This window comes from Sorex fumeus, unplaced genomic scaffold, assembly GCF_029834395.1.
Source record: "Sorex fumeus unplaced genomic scaffold, SorFum_2.1 ptg000042l, whole genome shotgun sequence".
NCBI lineage: Eukaryota > Metazoa > Chordata > Mammalia > Eulipotyphla > Soricidae > Sorex > Sorex fumeus.
The window spans coordinates 315,606-330,369 of NW_026606099.1; the positions used below are offsets into that span (position 1 = coordinate 315,606).

General features: G+C 43.3%; 1 protein-coding gene across 1 annotated transcript; it reads left to right on the forward strand.

The window, feature by feature from the left end:
* The first annotated feature begins 379 nt into the window (after positions 1-379).
* On the forward strand, positions 380-14,411 carry SDR9C7 (short chain dehydrogenase/reductase family 9C member 7). Its single transcript, XM_056120268.1, has 4 exons — positions 380-680; positions 5,324-5,582; positions 6,426-6,589; positions 14,194-14,411. Exons 1-4 carry the CDS (start codon positions 380-382, stop codon positions 14,409-14,411), a joined length of 942 nt encoding a protein of 313 aa, XP_055976243.1.
* The last annotated feature ends 353 nt before the right edge of the window (positions 14,412-14,764 follow it).

Sequence of the window (14,764 nt, forward strand, 5' to 3'; positions counted from 1 at the left end):
TCCTAGTAGGTGATCCTCTGCTTAGCACCAATATTGACACTGGGGTCTTCCTTGTCCTTACCCATCAGGACTAAAAGAGAGAGAGAGAGAGAGAGAGAGTGAGAGAGAGAGAGAGAGAGAGGCAGTCACCAGGGTGGTTTGAGGTGACAAGGCTTCAGGTTGAACTTGAATTTCTTGCATCTAAGCTAATTGATGTGGTGATGCATCCACCTATAAAAATTATAGTGGCTCACCCAGGGGCCCTGCACCTATTGCCAAGAGTAGAAGGGAGGAGAGCTTTTCCTTCCAACTAGCTCCAACAGACTGGGGCTCAGAGGACCAGCCTCTCCTGCTGTCTCCTGAGCCCAATCTTTCTTGGACATCACCTCTTTCCTGCCTTATGGCGGCCATCACAGACCTCTCCTGTATGTACCGCTGGTTCAAGAACTGCAATCTGGTTCGTAATCTCTCAGACAAGTATGTCTTCATCACAGGCTGTGACTCGGGCTTCGGGAACCTGCTGGCAAGGCAGCTGGTTAACAGGGGCATGCGAGTACTGGCTGCCTGCTACACTGAGGAAGGGGCCCAGAAGCTTCAGCAGGATACATCCTACCAGCTCCAGACCACCCTACTGGACGTCACCAAGACGGAGAGCATCCAAGCGGCGGGCCAGTGGGTGAGGGACCAAGTGGGCGAGCAAGGTGGGGCAAATTGTATTCTTAGACTCTCTCAGTGTGTCCTTATTCTTTCTTTCTGCCTCAGACATCTGAAGTCATTTTCAGGGACTCTGTTGTTCAGGTGGGGAGGAGTGGTGAGGTAGAAAAAGGTTCTGGGGCTCTGACTCAGTGGGACTGGAAACCATTGTATTGTTTGGCTTGTGCCTATGACCGTAATATTTCCCTAGGAAGTTCTTTCTCCCAGAATAGGATATGGGGGTTTGGGATGAAGGTGGGGAAGATTGCACTAATAGGTGGGGAAGGGAAGATTTGTTAAAAATGTTCAAACATCTAAAGATGGGGTTGCTGCTTTGAGAGTTCACTATCCCTAACCACCAACTCCTATAGAAACTCAACACATTTCTCAGAATCAGGCTGTGTGTAGGGGTGACAGTAGTTTGGATGACTTAAGTGGGAGCATTTGCTCTTTCTGACTGTGTGAGTGTGAGCCTAAGACAGGAGAGGGAGAGAGGGTGGGGCAGAGAGACACAGAGATATCTGCCCTTTTTCTTACCTCATGTTGGCTATTGGGTTGACCTCGATGTGGGTGCCTTCATCAGAAGTCACAGCTTCTATTGAGAAAGGAGCCTGTGGGCTGGGGCTGGACCAGGACAGGCGAGACTTGCCCGGGAGTTTCCTGCATTCAGGGTGTGGGTGCAGAAACGGGAGGAACAGGATGACTCTGCTGTAGAAGCAGCAGCCTGGGGAGTCCTGACTCCTAAAGTAGCTACTGTGGGATCCACATAGTCAATGGGGTCAGGAAAGCCCTGTGACCGCCAAGGAGCCAAAAGTAAACCCCCTACTTCATTTTTCTCTTTGACTTTTACCAATATACAACATATTTACTTATTTTTGTTTCTGTTACTCTCAGTAAACTGAAACTTTTCCAAGCCAGAATCTCCTTAAAAATGGAGATTACTGTTCATAAAACTGGTCAGCATGGGTAGAGCACTTGCCTTGCATGTAGCTAACCTAGCTTCAATGCCCAGCACCCCATATAATACCCCCCAAACACTGCCAGGAGTGATAACTGAGCAAAGAGCAGACTGAGAACCTCTGGTGTGGCCCTAAAACTAAAATAAACAAACAAAACAAGAATAAAACTTGTGAAACAGGACGTTTGATCTATTTTGTTATATATCTCTTGCACCTACATCAGTGTCTGACATCTAGCAAGATACTTAACAAATGTTTGCTTAAGTTGCTAACTGGTGAATAATTTAGTATATGTCTTTCTTCAGAGAGCTGCCTTGCCCAGGACCCTACATTTTGCCTTGAGTCCCTTATATTAATGATTCACTGGGTATTTTTTCCTTCCTGTTGTTACTATCATAAGTACAAATATAGTGGCTTAAAACAGAAGATTTGCAGCGTTGCAGTTCTAGAGATCAGAAGTCCAAAATATATCCCCTGTGGGTTAAAATCTAGGTGTCATCGGAGCTTTGTTCCTTCTGGAGTAACAGAAGGAGAATCCAATTCCATTGCTTTTCTAGATTGTTGGGGCACCTACATTTCTCAGCTCATGATCTCTTCCTGTCTCTTCAAGGCCTGCAAAGTTGTAGTGAATCATCTTCACATTACCATATCTCTGCATCTCTATCTTCACCACTCAGAAGGACATTTTTAGATTTATTGTGCTGACCTGTCTTTTTGTTTGTTTATTTGTTTTGAGGTCATACCTGGTGGTGCTAAAGATTTTCTCCTGACTCTGCTCAGGTATCACTCCTGGCGGAGGTCAGAGAACCATATAGGATGCCAGGAATTGAACCCAGGTTAGCCGAATGCAAGGAAAGAGCCCAACCCTTGCTGACCAGTCTTATGTACAATAATCTTCATTTTAAAGGTCTTAATTAACAACTGAAATTCTGTCTGTTACCTTAGTTTCTCTTGCCCATATGATGCACCATAGCCATAGGTTCCAGAAATTAATATGAGCCATCTGAAAGTCATTCCCTTGCCCACTTTGTTGGACAAAATTCTCGGTCTAAGAGACACTGAGAAGTGGGGAAGGGTGATGCTTGCTTATTTGTTTGCTTGCTTGCTGGTTGCCCTGAAAATATCTGGTCATGGCAGGCGGCACGGCCCTAAGGCTGTCAGAATTGCTCTGATCATTCTCCAGATTTCTTTGCAGGAAAAAAAAATGTTGGCTGTCCTGGTTCCCTAGCAAGCAGAGCTGATTACCAGGAATGATCAGAGGTAGAAGAAATCAAGTTTACCTCTTGATAAGACATGGCTCTCAGAAGCCTTATTTTCTCCTCTGTGGTACAAGAGGTTTTTCCCCAGCTCAGGGAAGGAAAGTTATGAGATTCTGCAGACAGTTGTCATCCTGAGCTTCCTCTAAATCAGAAGACAAGATAAGGTGGGATTATAGCTTGATCCCAGACTTATGAGAGTTGGATTGTGAATAGTACTTGCTTTAGGACAAAGTATGAAGGGTGCCTTGAAGGAGCATCTTGGGTTATTGAAATAGAGGTCAGATAGTGGGATGGGAAAAGGAAGAAAAAGAGTCAGGGTAGTGGGCCCCTCAAGAAAAGATCTTGAAGATAGCCTTGGGGGTTAATTAGAGTTTTCCCAAAGTGTTTTTTAAAATATCAATTACTCCTCTTCCAATGGAATTTTACTTAGAAAATTTCCTTTCAACCACAGAGAAATAGGACTACCATCGTGTTTTCCTCCCTTAGTGGGTTCTGTGGTTTAGCCTGGAAAGTTCTCCAAATTGCAAGACACCAACTAGAAACAACTGTTCTAGTCCAGGAGAATATTCAGAGAGGATGTGACTTGTCCAAGCTGGAAATACAACCAGGACAACCAGGACTAGAACTTGAGGTTCTTCAAGTCTGGACTCTGCAGTGATGAATGACAAAATTAACTACTTACTATTCTCTCTACTTACAGCAGCTCAATTTGTCATTTCCATAATTATTTTATTTTATTTTTTTGTTATTGAATCATATTATTTTTAATAATTCAAGAGAAGTAGCTCATTGTAAACAAATAAACTTTCACTCTATTTGCTGTCTCAGTGAATGTATTAAACATTGTATAGAAGTTAATGGTTGAATCACATCTTCATCAGGTATGGCTTTTTACAGTCTTGTATATTCATTCAGTCACTCATTGTCCCAAAGGCCAGTCATCCATCAATATACAAATACACAATGACTAGTTTTCTTACATCAATCACACTGTAAAAGTAATTATATTTAAAATGTGATCATTTCACAAATAAATTTAACAACAGGTAATTTTTAGATAAATAAGTAATGAATACAGAATAGGTTTTTTAGCACAGCGGTAGGGCATTTGCCTTGCACGCAGCCAACATGGCCGACCCGAGTTCGATTCCTCCGCCCCTCTCGGAGAGCCCGGCAAGCTACCAAGAGTATTCGATATGCCAGACACAGTAACAACAAAGTCTCCAATGGAGACGTTACTGGGCCCGCTCGAGCAAATCGATGATCAACGGGAGGGCCTTTACCTTTACCTCGAGCAACAATTGTTTTAAATGCATTGCTAAGTTACTTCATCCAAAGTTAGGACAGCTAAAAATTAACTAGTTTTTTTTATTAGTGAAATACCATGAGGTACAGTTACAGACTTACAAATTTTTGTGCTTAGGTTTCAGTTATACAATGATCAAGTACCCATCCCTCCACCAGTGCTCATCCTCCACCACATTTTTATACTAATACTTTATTTTATTTATAGTTATTATTTATTATTATTTGCTTTTTGGGTTTGTGAGTTCCTTAATTGATAAGACATTATCTTGTTCATCTTATATCCCCAAAGCACTTTCCGTGAGATTCTTTTGTTGTTGTTTGCTTACTTTTTTGAGGTTTTGGGTGAGTGGGCCACACTCAGCTGTGATCAGAAACTATTCCTGGCTCTGTGCTCAGGAATGATGCCTGGTAGTACTTTGGGAACCATAAGTAGATGGAAAATGGAACTGGGATGGACAGTATGCAAGGCAATTCTCTTAAACCTCTTTCTTGTCCCTGTGCACTTTCCCTGTAACCAACACAACATAAATGCATGAATGGATGGATGAATGTGAGAATGGATGAATGAATGATCTGATTTGGGTAAACTATGAATATAGTTGGTTTCTTTTTTTTTTTTTTTTTTTTTGGATTTTTGGGTCACACCCAGTGATGCTCAGGGGTTACTCCTGGCTCTGCACTCAGGAATAACTCCTGGCGGTGCTAGGAACCATATAGGATGTCACGGATTGAACCTGGGTCAGCCTTGTGCAGGGCAAATGCCCTCCCCACTGTACTATTGATCCGCCCCCTATAGTTGGTTTCTTATATTTAATAGGAGGGAAGCATAATAGGGGGAGAAATTCAAATATCAATTCATTATTATAAATGATATCTCTCTTGCCAGGGCTAATTTAGATACTAGTGGATAAAGCCTAGATTGTTTCTGGCACAGGGTTCAACTAGTTCTAGATTGAGAATCAGAAAAAGTTCTCCTTTGGAGAAAAAGAATTAGTAAAGGAATATTTCTTTCTTTGGGATTTCATTCTCTGCCTTAAGCCTTGGTCACTTGCTCACCCACACTCTGCAGTTCCAAGCAGGTACTTATTCAGACTCTGCTGACTTCATGTTTTCTCTTACCCTCAGGCCTTTGGGCTTTAGTAAATAATGCTGGTGTGGGCCTGCCCAGTGGTCCCAATGAATGGCTGACCAAGGAAGACTTTGTGAAGGTGATCAATGTGAACCTGGTAGGATTGATTGAAGTGACTCTTCAGATGCTGCCCATGATCAAGAAAGCTCGGGGAAGAGTCGTCAACATGTCCAGCTCTGGCGGTATAGTGGCTCTCATCGGTGGTGGCTACTGTGTCTCCAAGTTTGGTGTTGAGGCCTTCTCTGACAGCATCAGGTGACTAGGCTCTGGAGCCAAATAGCTATGGACGGGGATCCTGGGAGTTTCGCCTAGGAAGAGAGGGCTTGGAATAACAGCATGTAGGTAGAGGGGGGCTGGGGAGGCTAGAATATGAAAGGTAAGACAATGGCAAGAGGAAAAACTAACCCTCAGGAGGTCTTCCCAAGGACCATAAGAAGAGGGTGGGTGGTGAGATCTTTCTGCCTTTTCTCCTATTCTCAGTTTAAGAAAAACTCTGGGTTTTTTGTGAGACCAGGATGGAGAGCCACCCCCACCTGAAAGAAAGAAAAGTCTGAGGGCAGATGTATGCCTGGGTAGGCCCACAGGCAAGGGTTTGGGCGCTGTCTAGATCCCCCTCCTCCGTTCCATTGACAGGTGTGTTTGGGGGAGGGAGTGGGAAGGACTGTGAGGGGCAAGGCTTCAGTGTTGATGTCTGTTGTCTTCCTCTTGATTGGGCTTGCCTAAGGGGAGACCCCAGACAAAGTGTATTTGCATTAAGGAAATTCCTGGGCTAGTACAAATATGGGGTCGGGCATACACCTGCAGGCTCCTGGGGAAAGAGATACCTCTAAAGGTATCAGGGGTAATTTTCCCTCATAACCTTTTTTTTTCTTTTTGGGTCACACCCAGCAATGCACAGGGGTTACTCCTGGCTCTGCTCTCAAGAATTACTCCTGGTGGTGTTCAGGGGAATAATTCCATATGGGATGCTCGGGATTGAATCCCGGTCGGCCTCATGCAAGGCAAATGCCCTACCCACTGTGCTATCACTCCAGCCCCCTCCCTCATAACATTTTGTACTCTTGGGACCTCAAACTGAGCCTAACTCCTCTATCCCAGGCGTGAGATGCATTACTTTGGAGTGAAGGTCAGCATCATCGAGCCAGGAAACTACCGGACGAGCATTCTGGGCAAGGAAGGTGTGGAGCTGCGCATGCGGAAGCTGTGGGAACGGCTGCCTCAGGAGACCCGGGACAGCTATGGAGAGGATTACTTCCTTATCTGTAAGTTCCCCTGGAAAGAGCAGGTTGTATGCGAGGGACAGGGACATCTGAGGAGGTTGCTCTTCACCCATTTTCACCTTGCAGATGAGGGAATGGAAACTGAGATGGGTCATAAGCCCAAGGCTACATAGTTTGTAGTAGAATTGGGGCTGCCAACCCCTGGTACTTGTACCCCTAAACATCATTATGCAGGTGACGCAGGCAAAAATATACAAAAGGAACACAGGAAGTGATAACAAGCACAGCTGCTTGCTCCAGACTGTCTAGATTTGAATCCTGGTCCTACCACTTAGCATCTCATAGACTGGTTAAGTTGCCTAATTACCCTACGCCTCAGTTTTTCTTATCTATAAAATAGACTAGGGGCCAGAGCAATAGTACAGTAGCTAGGTGTTTGCTTTGCATGCAACTAATCCAGGTTCGATCGCTGGCACCACATATAGTCTCCTGAGCAACACAGGAGTAATCCCTGAGTACAGACACCGGAGTAATACCTGAACACCACTGGGTATAACCCCAAAACCAAAAATAAAAAGATAGGGGCTGAAGTATATAATAGTACAGCAGGTAGAGCGTTTGCTTTGCATACAGCCCACTTTGTTCAATCAAAGGCATCTCATATGGTTCCTCAACCACAGCCAGGAGTAATTTCTGAGCACAGAGCCAGGAATAACCCCTAGGAATTACTGGGTGACACTCAAAAAGACCCTAAAAGCATAAATAAATAAAATGGACTAATTGTAGGATCTGTATCACAGGACTGGTATGATGATCCAGAAAACTTTCTAGTTCCCTACATGTTGGGTTCCAAGACTGGCAGGAGACCAGCTCCTCAGTACCACCCTTGTGTGGAGCAGCATCTCAGAAGCAGAAATGGGCAGTGGTGCAATTAGCAGGCATGTCCTTGCAGGCATCGTATGTCTCCAGAGTTGCAACTTCCAGGCTTTTTAGCTAGTCAGGAAGGTGGGGCTAGCTGGCCCAGAAAGTTTCTACTTCCTTGGCTCCTCTGTAGTGCAGTTCCGCCTTTCCCTGACCCAGATTTACTCTTTCTTTTGTACTTGTATTCCATAAACATCACCCAAAAACAGTTTGTTGTAGAAGTTAAGCCCTTTGATCCTTGAACCTCATGAAAGCAAATTTGAGCTCTCTTACTTGTCTTGAGAAACTTATTCAGTTTTCACACTAGTAATAAGCTAAAATAATTAAATAACCTAATGCATATAAAGTGCTTAAAATACTACCTAATATGTCTCATCAAAACAATCTGATTTTAGTGGAGTTCATGCCCAATTCAATCAGCTAATGAGTGGCTGAATAAATAGCAGTACTCCTACATTTAAAAAAATCTGATTTTAAAGTTCCTTCTTATTGTCTTTACTTAGACTGAGCATGGATTCCCTTCCTATGGGAGGTACCTGCTAACTATAAGTCTGATACACTGTAAAGAGAGATTCTTAGATAATGAATATCCAAGTGATGAATGTTCAAAACAAACCTGGAAACCATGAAAGAACTAAATGCAATCACTCAATCAAATCCACAGGAGGACCTAACTACTCAAGATGTAATTTAGTGACACACTCTCCTGTACATCCCACATCAACCAACTAAAAATTCAAGGCACAAAAACCAATGAAACTTATCACAGATTTCATTGAGTACCTCCCATGTGCCAGGAATTTATCTGGCTGGGGAATGAGAAGGCATCAGGTAGGCAGGTCCATAGCTTGCTGCCAAATCTTAAGACCCAGTAAGGGAGATAGATGTGAAAACAGACACATGTTTAATAACAAATGTGACCGATACTGTTGCTATGAAAAGAGAATAGGGATAAGAGTTGGGACCCCAGTTTAGATGATTTTTAAAAAATTTTTATTAGTGAAACACCATGAGGTACAGTTGTAGACTCACAAATTTTTGTGCTTGGGTTTCAGTTATACAATGATCGAGTACCCATCCCTCCACCAGAGCCCATTCTCCACCACCACTAATCCCAGTATCCCTCCGAACCTCCCATCCCCCATCCCACCCCACCTCTGTGGCAGGGCATTCCCTTTTGTTCTCTCTCTCCTTTTGGCTGCTGTGGTTTACGAAAGAGGCATTGAGTGGCAATCATGTTTGATTTATAGTCTACTTTCAGCATGCATCTCTCATCCTGGGAGGATCCTCCCAACACCCTTTATTTGGTGCTCCCTTTTCTATCTCAGCTGCCTTTTCCCTAGCATGTGCGACTGGCCTCCAAGCCATGGAGTAAACCTCTTGTACTTAGCTATTCTTGGGTGTTAGTCTCCTATTTTGTTACTTTATGTTCTCCAAATGAATGCAATCTTTCTATCTGTCCCTCTCTTTCTGACTCATTTCACTTAGCATGATACTTTCCATGTAATACCACTTGTATGTAAATTTCATGACTTCATCTTTTCTAATAGCTGCATAGTATTCCATTGTGTAGATGTACCAAAGTTTCTTTAACCAGTCAAGTTTAGATGATATTTTAAGGGGTCTACTCTGAGTTAACTTCAAAAATGAGTAAGTTAGTCATTGATAGAAATTACAAAGAAGACGCATACAGAATAGATTCTATAGAAATCTCTGAGGCAACAAGGTTTAGAACAATATTAAAGGCATTAGAGGTGGGTGAGGGGTAGGGAGCTGCGGAGGACACGGAATAAATAGAGCAGAATTTCCCAACCAAGGGCATATGTCCTTCTGTGGATCCCTGGAATATTTGGGAGCTGAGGGTGAAAATACACAAATGGGGGACCACAGCATTGTCAATAAGTAGGATGGGGTTGGGGGGGCACAGGAAAGAAACAAGATAAGATAAGATCAGGTGAAATAAAAGACAATTAAGAAACACTGAAGTGGGGCCGGAGCGAAGTGGGCACAGCGGGTAGGGCATTTGCCTTGCACACAGCCGACCTGGGTTCAATCCCTGGCATCCCATATGGTCCCCCAAGCACCGCCAGGAGTAATTCCTGAGTGCAGAGCCAGGAGTGACCCCTGAGCATTGCTGGGCGTGACCCAAAAAGCAAAAAAAAAAAAAAAAAACACTGAAGTAGAGCATCAAAGCACACTGAGAATGAGGTAGGGTCTGACTTGTGCTTAATAAAGTCTGTTTTGGCTGGTACAGTATTCCAGGCTCCACCTGGTGGTGCCTGGAGCAGGTTGAAGAGGTGGAAAGAAGTTGAAATATGCCAGGTGTATGTTCAACCTGATAGTATAGAAAGTGAGAGGAAGCCATTGAGGCTGAGTGCTGTATCATTCATTCATTGATTTAAAGAAGGTCAGGGGTGGGGGTCTAGTTCAGAGATACAGGACAGTGGACAGGGTGTTTGCCTTGATGAAGACTGCCCAGTCCAACCCTCAACACAGCACAAACTTCCCCACGCATTTCCAGGAATGATCTCTGAGCACAAAGCCAGGAGTAAGCCCTGAGCACAGCTGGGTGTGTTCCAACCCACTGCTCCCCTACACATACAAAATTAAAAAGGCTCAGGAGAAAACATTCGGAAGAATATTGTTTGGAGAAAGAAAGTTTTTGTTCTGGGTGTTTTAGAAAGAAAAATTTAAAGACTTTTCCTAAGGAAAAAACTTCTGAGGCCTCCCAAAATGACAGAAAATCCACCCCATTATAATTTAAGCAGAAAAATAATTTCTTCACTTTTAATACGAATTGTGGGGGATATGAGTTTAGGGCATAGTTTGATCTAATCCACAAATAGTGTTTTTGGGGTCTAGTTTTGCCCAAATTTTAAGCTCTGTTTCTCTGAGGTTTGCTTTAGGGTTTTGTTGGGCATGGAACCCAGGATTTCACAGACATGAGGTATGTGCTTCACCACTGAGCTACATATTTGTACCTTTGGCTCGATTCCTTTTGCCTTGGCTCTAGCATGGCAAGCTCTTTTCCATGTGACATGGCTATAGCAGCCCCTATCCTCCCAGGGTTAGCAGTCACTGTAATTTGTAGGCCTACAATGGCAGAACTGGAGGGAACTGCCAAACCCTGAGCCTCTCACATGTTAAGGGCTCAAGTTGGGCCCTGGGCCCTGCCCAGTCCAAATGACTAAAAGAGGCATGAGTTCCCAGAAAGAAACCTGCAATTGTTGCTCTGAAATGGTGACTGGATGAGAATTAATCAAATTATCCTGCCTAAGATTCCCCCAAAACTCTCCCTTAACAAAGATACTCAATTAATTTAAGGAACTACCAATAAACTGAGGTGAACCATATGTGCAGGCAGTGCCTGGAAACCTCACAAAGTCATCTTATCGATCAAGATGCGCCAAGCAGACAAAAGGTAGTCTTCCTTCAGTGAGATCAAGAAAAGATTATGTGGAGAAGAAGGGAGGTGACTCAAAGGGTGGGAGCACATTATTTGCTTGCAGGAGCCACTCTGAAATCCAATGATCCAAACTAATGTTGTACTTTTTTATTCATTCTTTTTTAAAATTTTATTGAATCACCGTGAGATAGTTATAAGCTTTCATGTTTGGGTTACAATCACACAATGATCAAACACCCATCCCTCCACCAGAGCACATTCCCCACCAAGCAATGTTGTTCTTATGAACAGTTGTGAAGATTAGGCTTATAAAATGCCATTAGGCTAATAGCTGCAGTGTATTCCATAGTTTCAGAGTAATATTTTTTGGTACCTAAGTACATACTTTTACCTTACATCCCACAGCGTAACCACTTGACTACTTTTTTACATAAAATACGCATTTATACTCTAATTTTTACTTCAGCTCAGTGTTTATTAGAAGACAAAAAGTGTTACATAAATATCTGGAAATCTAGGAGAGGCTATCTGAAAGCAAATACAGTACCATACAGCTGCACTGAACAAGGAAGCAGCAGGAAGAATCATGAGTACAAACACCTGAGCAAAATACAGTATTTTCATCCTAATTTTCCTGGAGTTGTGCCACAGTCTCACTTAGTAACACTAGGAGCAACACGGTCACCTGCCAAGTTTCTTTCTTCTTCTTGCTCTGCTAGGAAGATTACCTAAAATTCCCCTTTTCCTTGGAAAGGCCTAGAAGGGAAGCCTAGGATTTGTCCCTGGCAAAGAAGAGTGGAGCAGGAGGGTCACTACTTGAGTCCACACTCAGTGCCAAAGACTGGGCCCTGCTACTTTATAGCTTGGGTCTTGCTTATTTTTCCTAGCAACCTGAATCCAAGGTCTATGCTCTTCTTTGTATTGAGACTGACAGGAAGGGCCTAAGTACATACTTTTACCTTACATCCCACAGCGTGTCCCATACAAAATCAGAGCTTAATAAATACTGAAAAGAGGAATGAAGGAATGTGCCTTCTCCTGTTTGCCCTGTCTCAGGTCACGCTTCCTTCCCAGCATTCAGGGCCCAGTTCCAAAACCACAATCACGTGACCTTCCTCCTCCCTCATCAGCCCACACAGGCTTCCCTGGCTCTGATAGAGCACCCAGGAACTTCAAGCATCTCCACTGATCCCTGAAGCTCTCACCTTCCTGCCTAAACCTTGCTGACAGTGAGCTCAGGCTGAGAAGGGAGGACAAGAAGTCAGTTGTAGATCATTACTGCTCTGTAGACATTCTAGATTGAAGTCTGTGTGGCTCTTGAGTACCCAAAATGTAACCTGCCTTTTTCATTGTAGCAGTTTTTCAGAGTGGGGAGCAAAAAAAGATGACCCTCTTGCCTTGTCATTGACTCACTGGTGTCCTACTTGGACAAGGTCACTGTCCCATGCTCCTGGATCATTTCCAAACTTGGGCAAATTTTGGGTCCAGGGTTTTTTTCAAGTTTTAATCCCTTATCAAGAAGTCTGGTTCTATGACACCTTTTCTTCTAGGATTCTTGGGATTCTCATTGCAGTATAAGTCCCATTGACCCACCCATGTTGCAGCAACCTGAAATGAGGGTGCAGATCAGGGTTCCAAGTATCCTGTAACATATTTCCTATTCCTGTTGGGACATTTGGTAGTGCCTTTTACCCATTTCCACATCTGTACACATGATGTTAAGAGACCATCACCTTCCATTCTTCTTCTTCTTTTTTTTTTCTTTTTGGGCTGGAGCGATAGCACAGAGGGTAGGGCCTTGCACACAGCCTTGCACACAGCTGACCTGGGTTCAATTCCTCCGCCTCTCTCGGAGAGCCCAGCAAGCTATAGAGAGTATCCCACCCGCACATCAAAGCCTGGCAAGCTACCCGTGTCATATTCAATATGCCAAAAATTGTAACAATAAATCTCATAATGGAGACGTTACTGGGCCCGCTCGAGCAAATCGACAGACAACAGAACAGTGCTACAGTGCTACAGTGCTTTTTGGTTCACACCCGGCGATGCACAGGAATACTCCTGGCTTTGCATTCAGGAATTACTCTCTGGCAGTGCTCGGGGGACCATATGGGATGCTGGGAATCGAATCCAGGTCGACCTCATGCAAGGCAAACACCCTACCTGCTGTACTATCACTCTAGCCCCCTCTTATTTTTAAAAATTATTATTTTATAATTTTTAATTATTAATATTTTTATATTTTTTATTTTTTTATTTTTAATTATTTTTTAAATTTTAGTTAAAGAACTGATTTACTAATAGTTGAGTTTTAGTTATATAATATTTCCACAACAATCCCACCACCAGTGTCAACTTCCCTTCATCAGTATTCCCATATTACCGTACTCCATCCCCCCACTTCCAGCCAAATTCATCCCCAAATCCATCCCCACGCCCCCCATCCCCCACCTGCCACCCTGATAGGCACATTACAAAGTTCCGTTGTTGAAGCTTAGACCTCATGTTTCAGTGTTGTTGAACCTGTGCTTTGGACATAGATATATTCTCCCACCTCACAAGTATAATCAAAACCCTAACCCCTGTTCCCCATTACTTACCTTTCAAGGGGGTTGAGGGGTGGGGGAAGAAAGTACATTTGTTAATGCTTTACAAACAACCTGGCTGTGTCCCAGAGTGTCTGAGTCTTAGGATGAAGGCTAGCACACTGTTACTTCTCTTTTTTTTTCAGTAATGAAAATCAATGCCTCACATATACGAAGCATACACTCTACCACAAAGCCATACCCTCAGTCAGCATTATTATTTTTCAATTACATTTTCTCCTGCTCAATTTTTTCAAAAATTAGAGAAAAATGTAGGAGGGGAGAAAGCCGCTGGCTTTAGGTTCTGCCAATCAGACATTTTCACCAATTTCCTTTCAACTTTTCTGTGCTCACATACACTTACTTTCCATCCTGTCCTCCCCCATTGTCTAGCTTAATATTATTCATTAGAGCATGAATTATCTATATTTTTCAGATAATAAAACATTATTCTCAAGGTTAGACACAAGAAATAATAGCAGAAGTGGGCACAATCTCATTGCAGTCTGATGCAATAGCAGGAACCCAATGCACAAGAGTTCAATTCAGGAAAGAAAATTAGATTATTTTAGGGTGTTTGTATAATGGACAAGATATAGGGTATGGAATATACCTAATATGTTAGATTAGCCATCTGATAGAAATGGAACTAAATAAAATTCAAGGGAAAAATCACCCTCTTTTTGAAGACTATCAAAGATTTGTTTGTTTTCTCCTCCTGTGCCCTCAAACAGACACCCACAAATTAAAAAACATGATGCAGCTGGCAGAGCCAAGAATTGATGAAGTCACCAACAGCATGGAGCATGCAGTGGTTTCCCGGAGTCCTCGCATCCGCTACAACCCCGGCTTGGATGTCAAGCTCCTCTACCTCCCTTTGGCTAAGTTGCCTACTCCTGTGACAGATTTTATCCTGAGCCGTTATCTTCCACGGCCAGCAGACAGTGTTTGAACTGGGGAAAACTGAGGAGTCAATGGAATGTAGAGGAGGGAGGTGGGAGAGGGGACTGTGGGGGGGGGTCACAGGAACTGGTAACAGATGCTCTGGGGACATTACTTGGTTGACATGCACCACTGGAATTTTTGGTAACTTCTGACAGAAGAGAAGTGCCTCTTTCCATTCTTAGAGCCCCACAAAAACCTGAGGTGACCCTTGCAAGTTCGATGAATTACAGCATGGCTCCAAGAATATCTGTCACCTTGACAGGATATGGCTTTTTCTGGACCTGGAAAAATCAAGGAGAGAAAAACTAGCTCCTGCCTAATTATGAGCCTCTCTAGTCATCATTATCACTGGATAATATT

What these genes read in the sequence shown, in the direction of transcription:
- SDR9C7 (XM_056120268.1), top strand. Translation starts at nt 380, where the DNA reads ATGGCGGCCATCACAGACCTCTCCTGTATGTACCGCTGGTTCAAGAAC. An exon ending in GCCTTCTCTGACAGCATCAG is followed by an intron (nt 5,583 to 6,425) that starts GTGACTAGGCTC and finishes CCTCTATCCCAG; the next exon opens with GCGTGAGATGCATTACTTTG. An exon ending in AGAGGATTACTTCCTTATCT is followed by an intron (nt 6,590 to 14,193) that starts GTAAGTTCCCCT and finishes GCCCTCAAACAG; the next exon opens with ACACCCACAAATTAAAAAAC.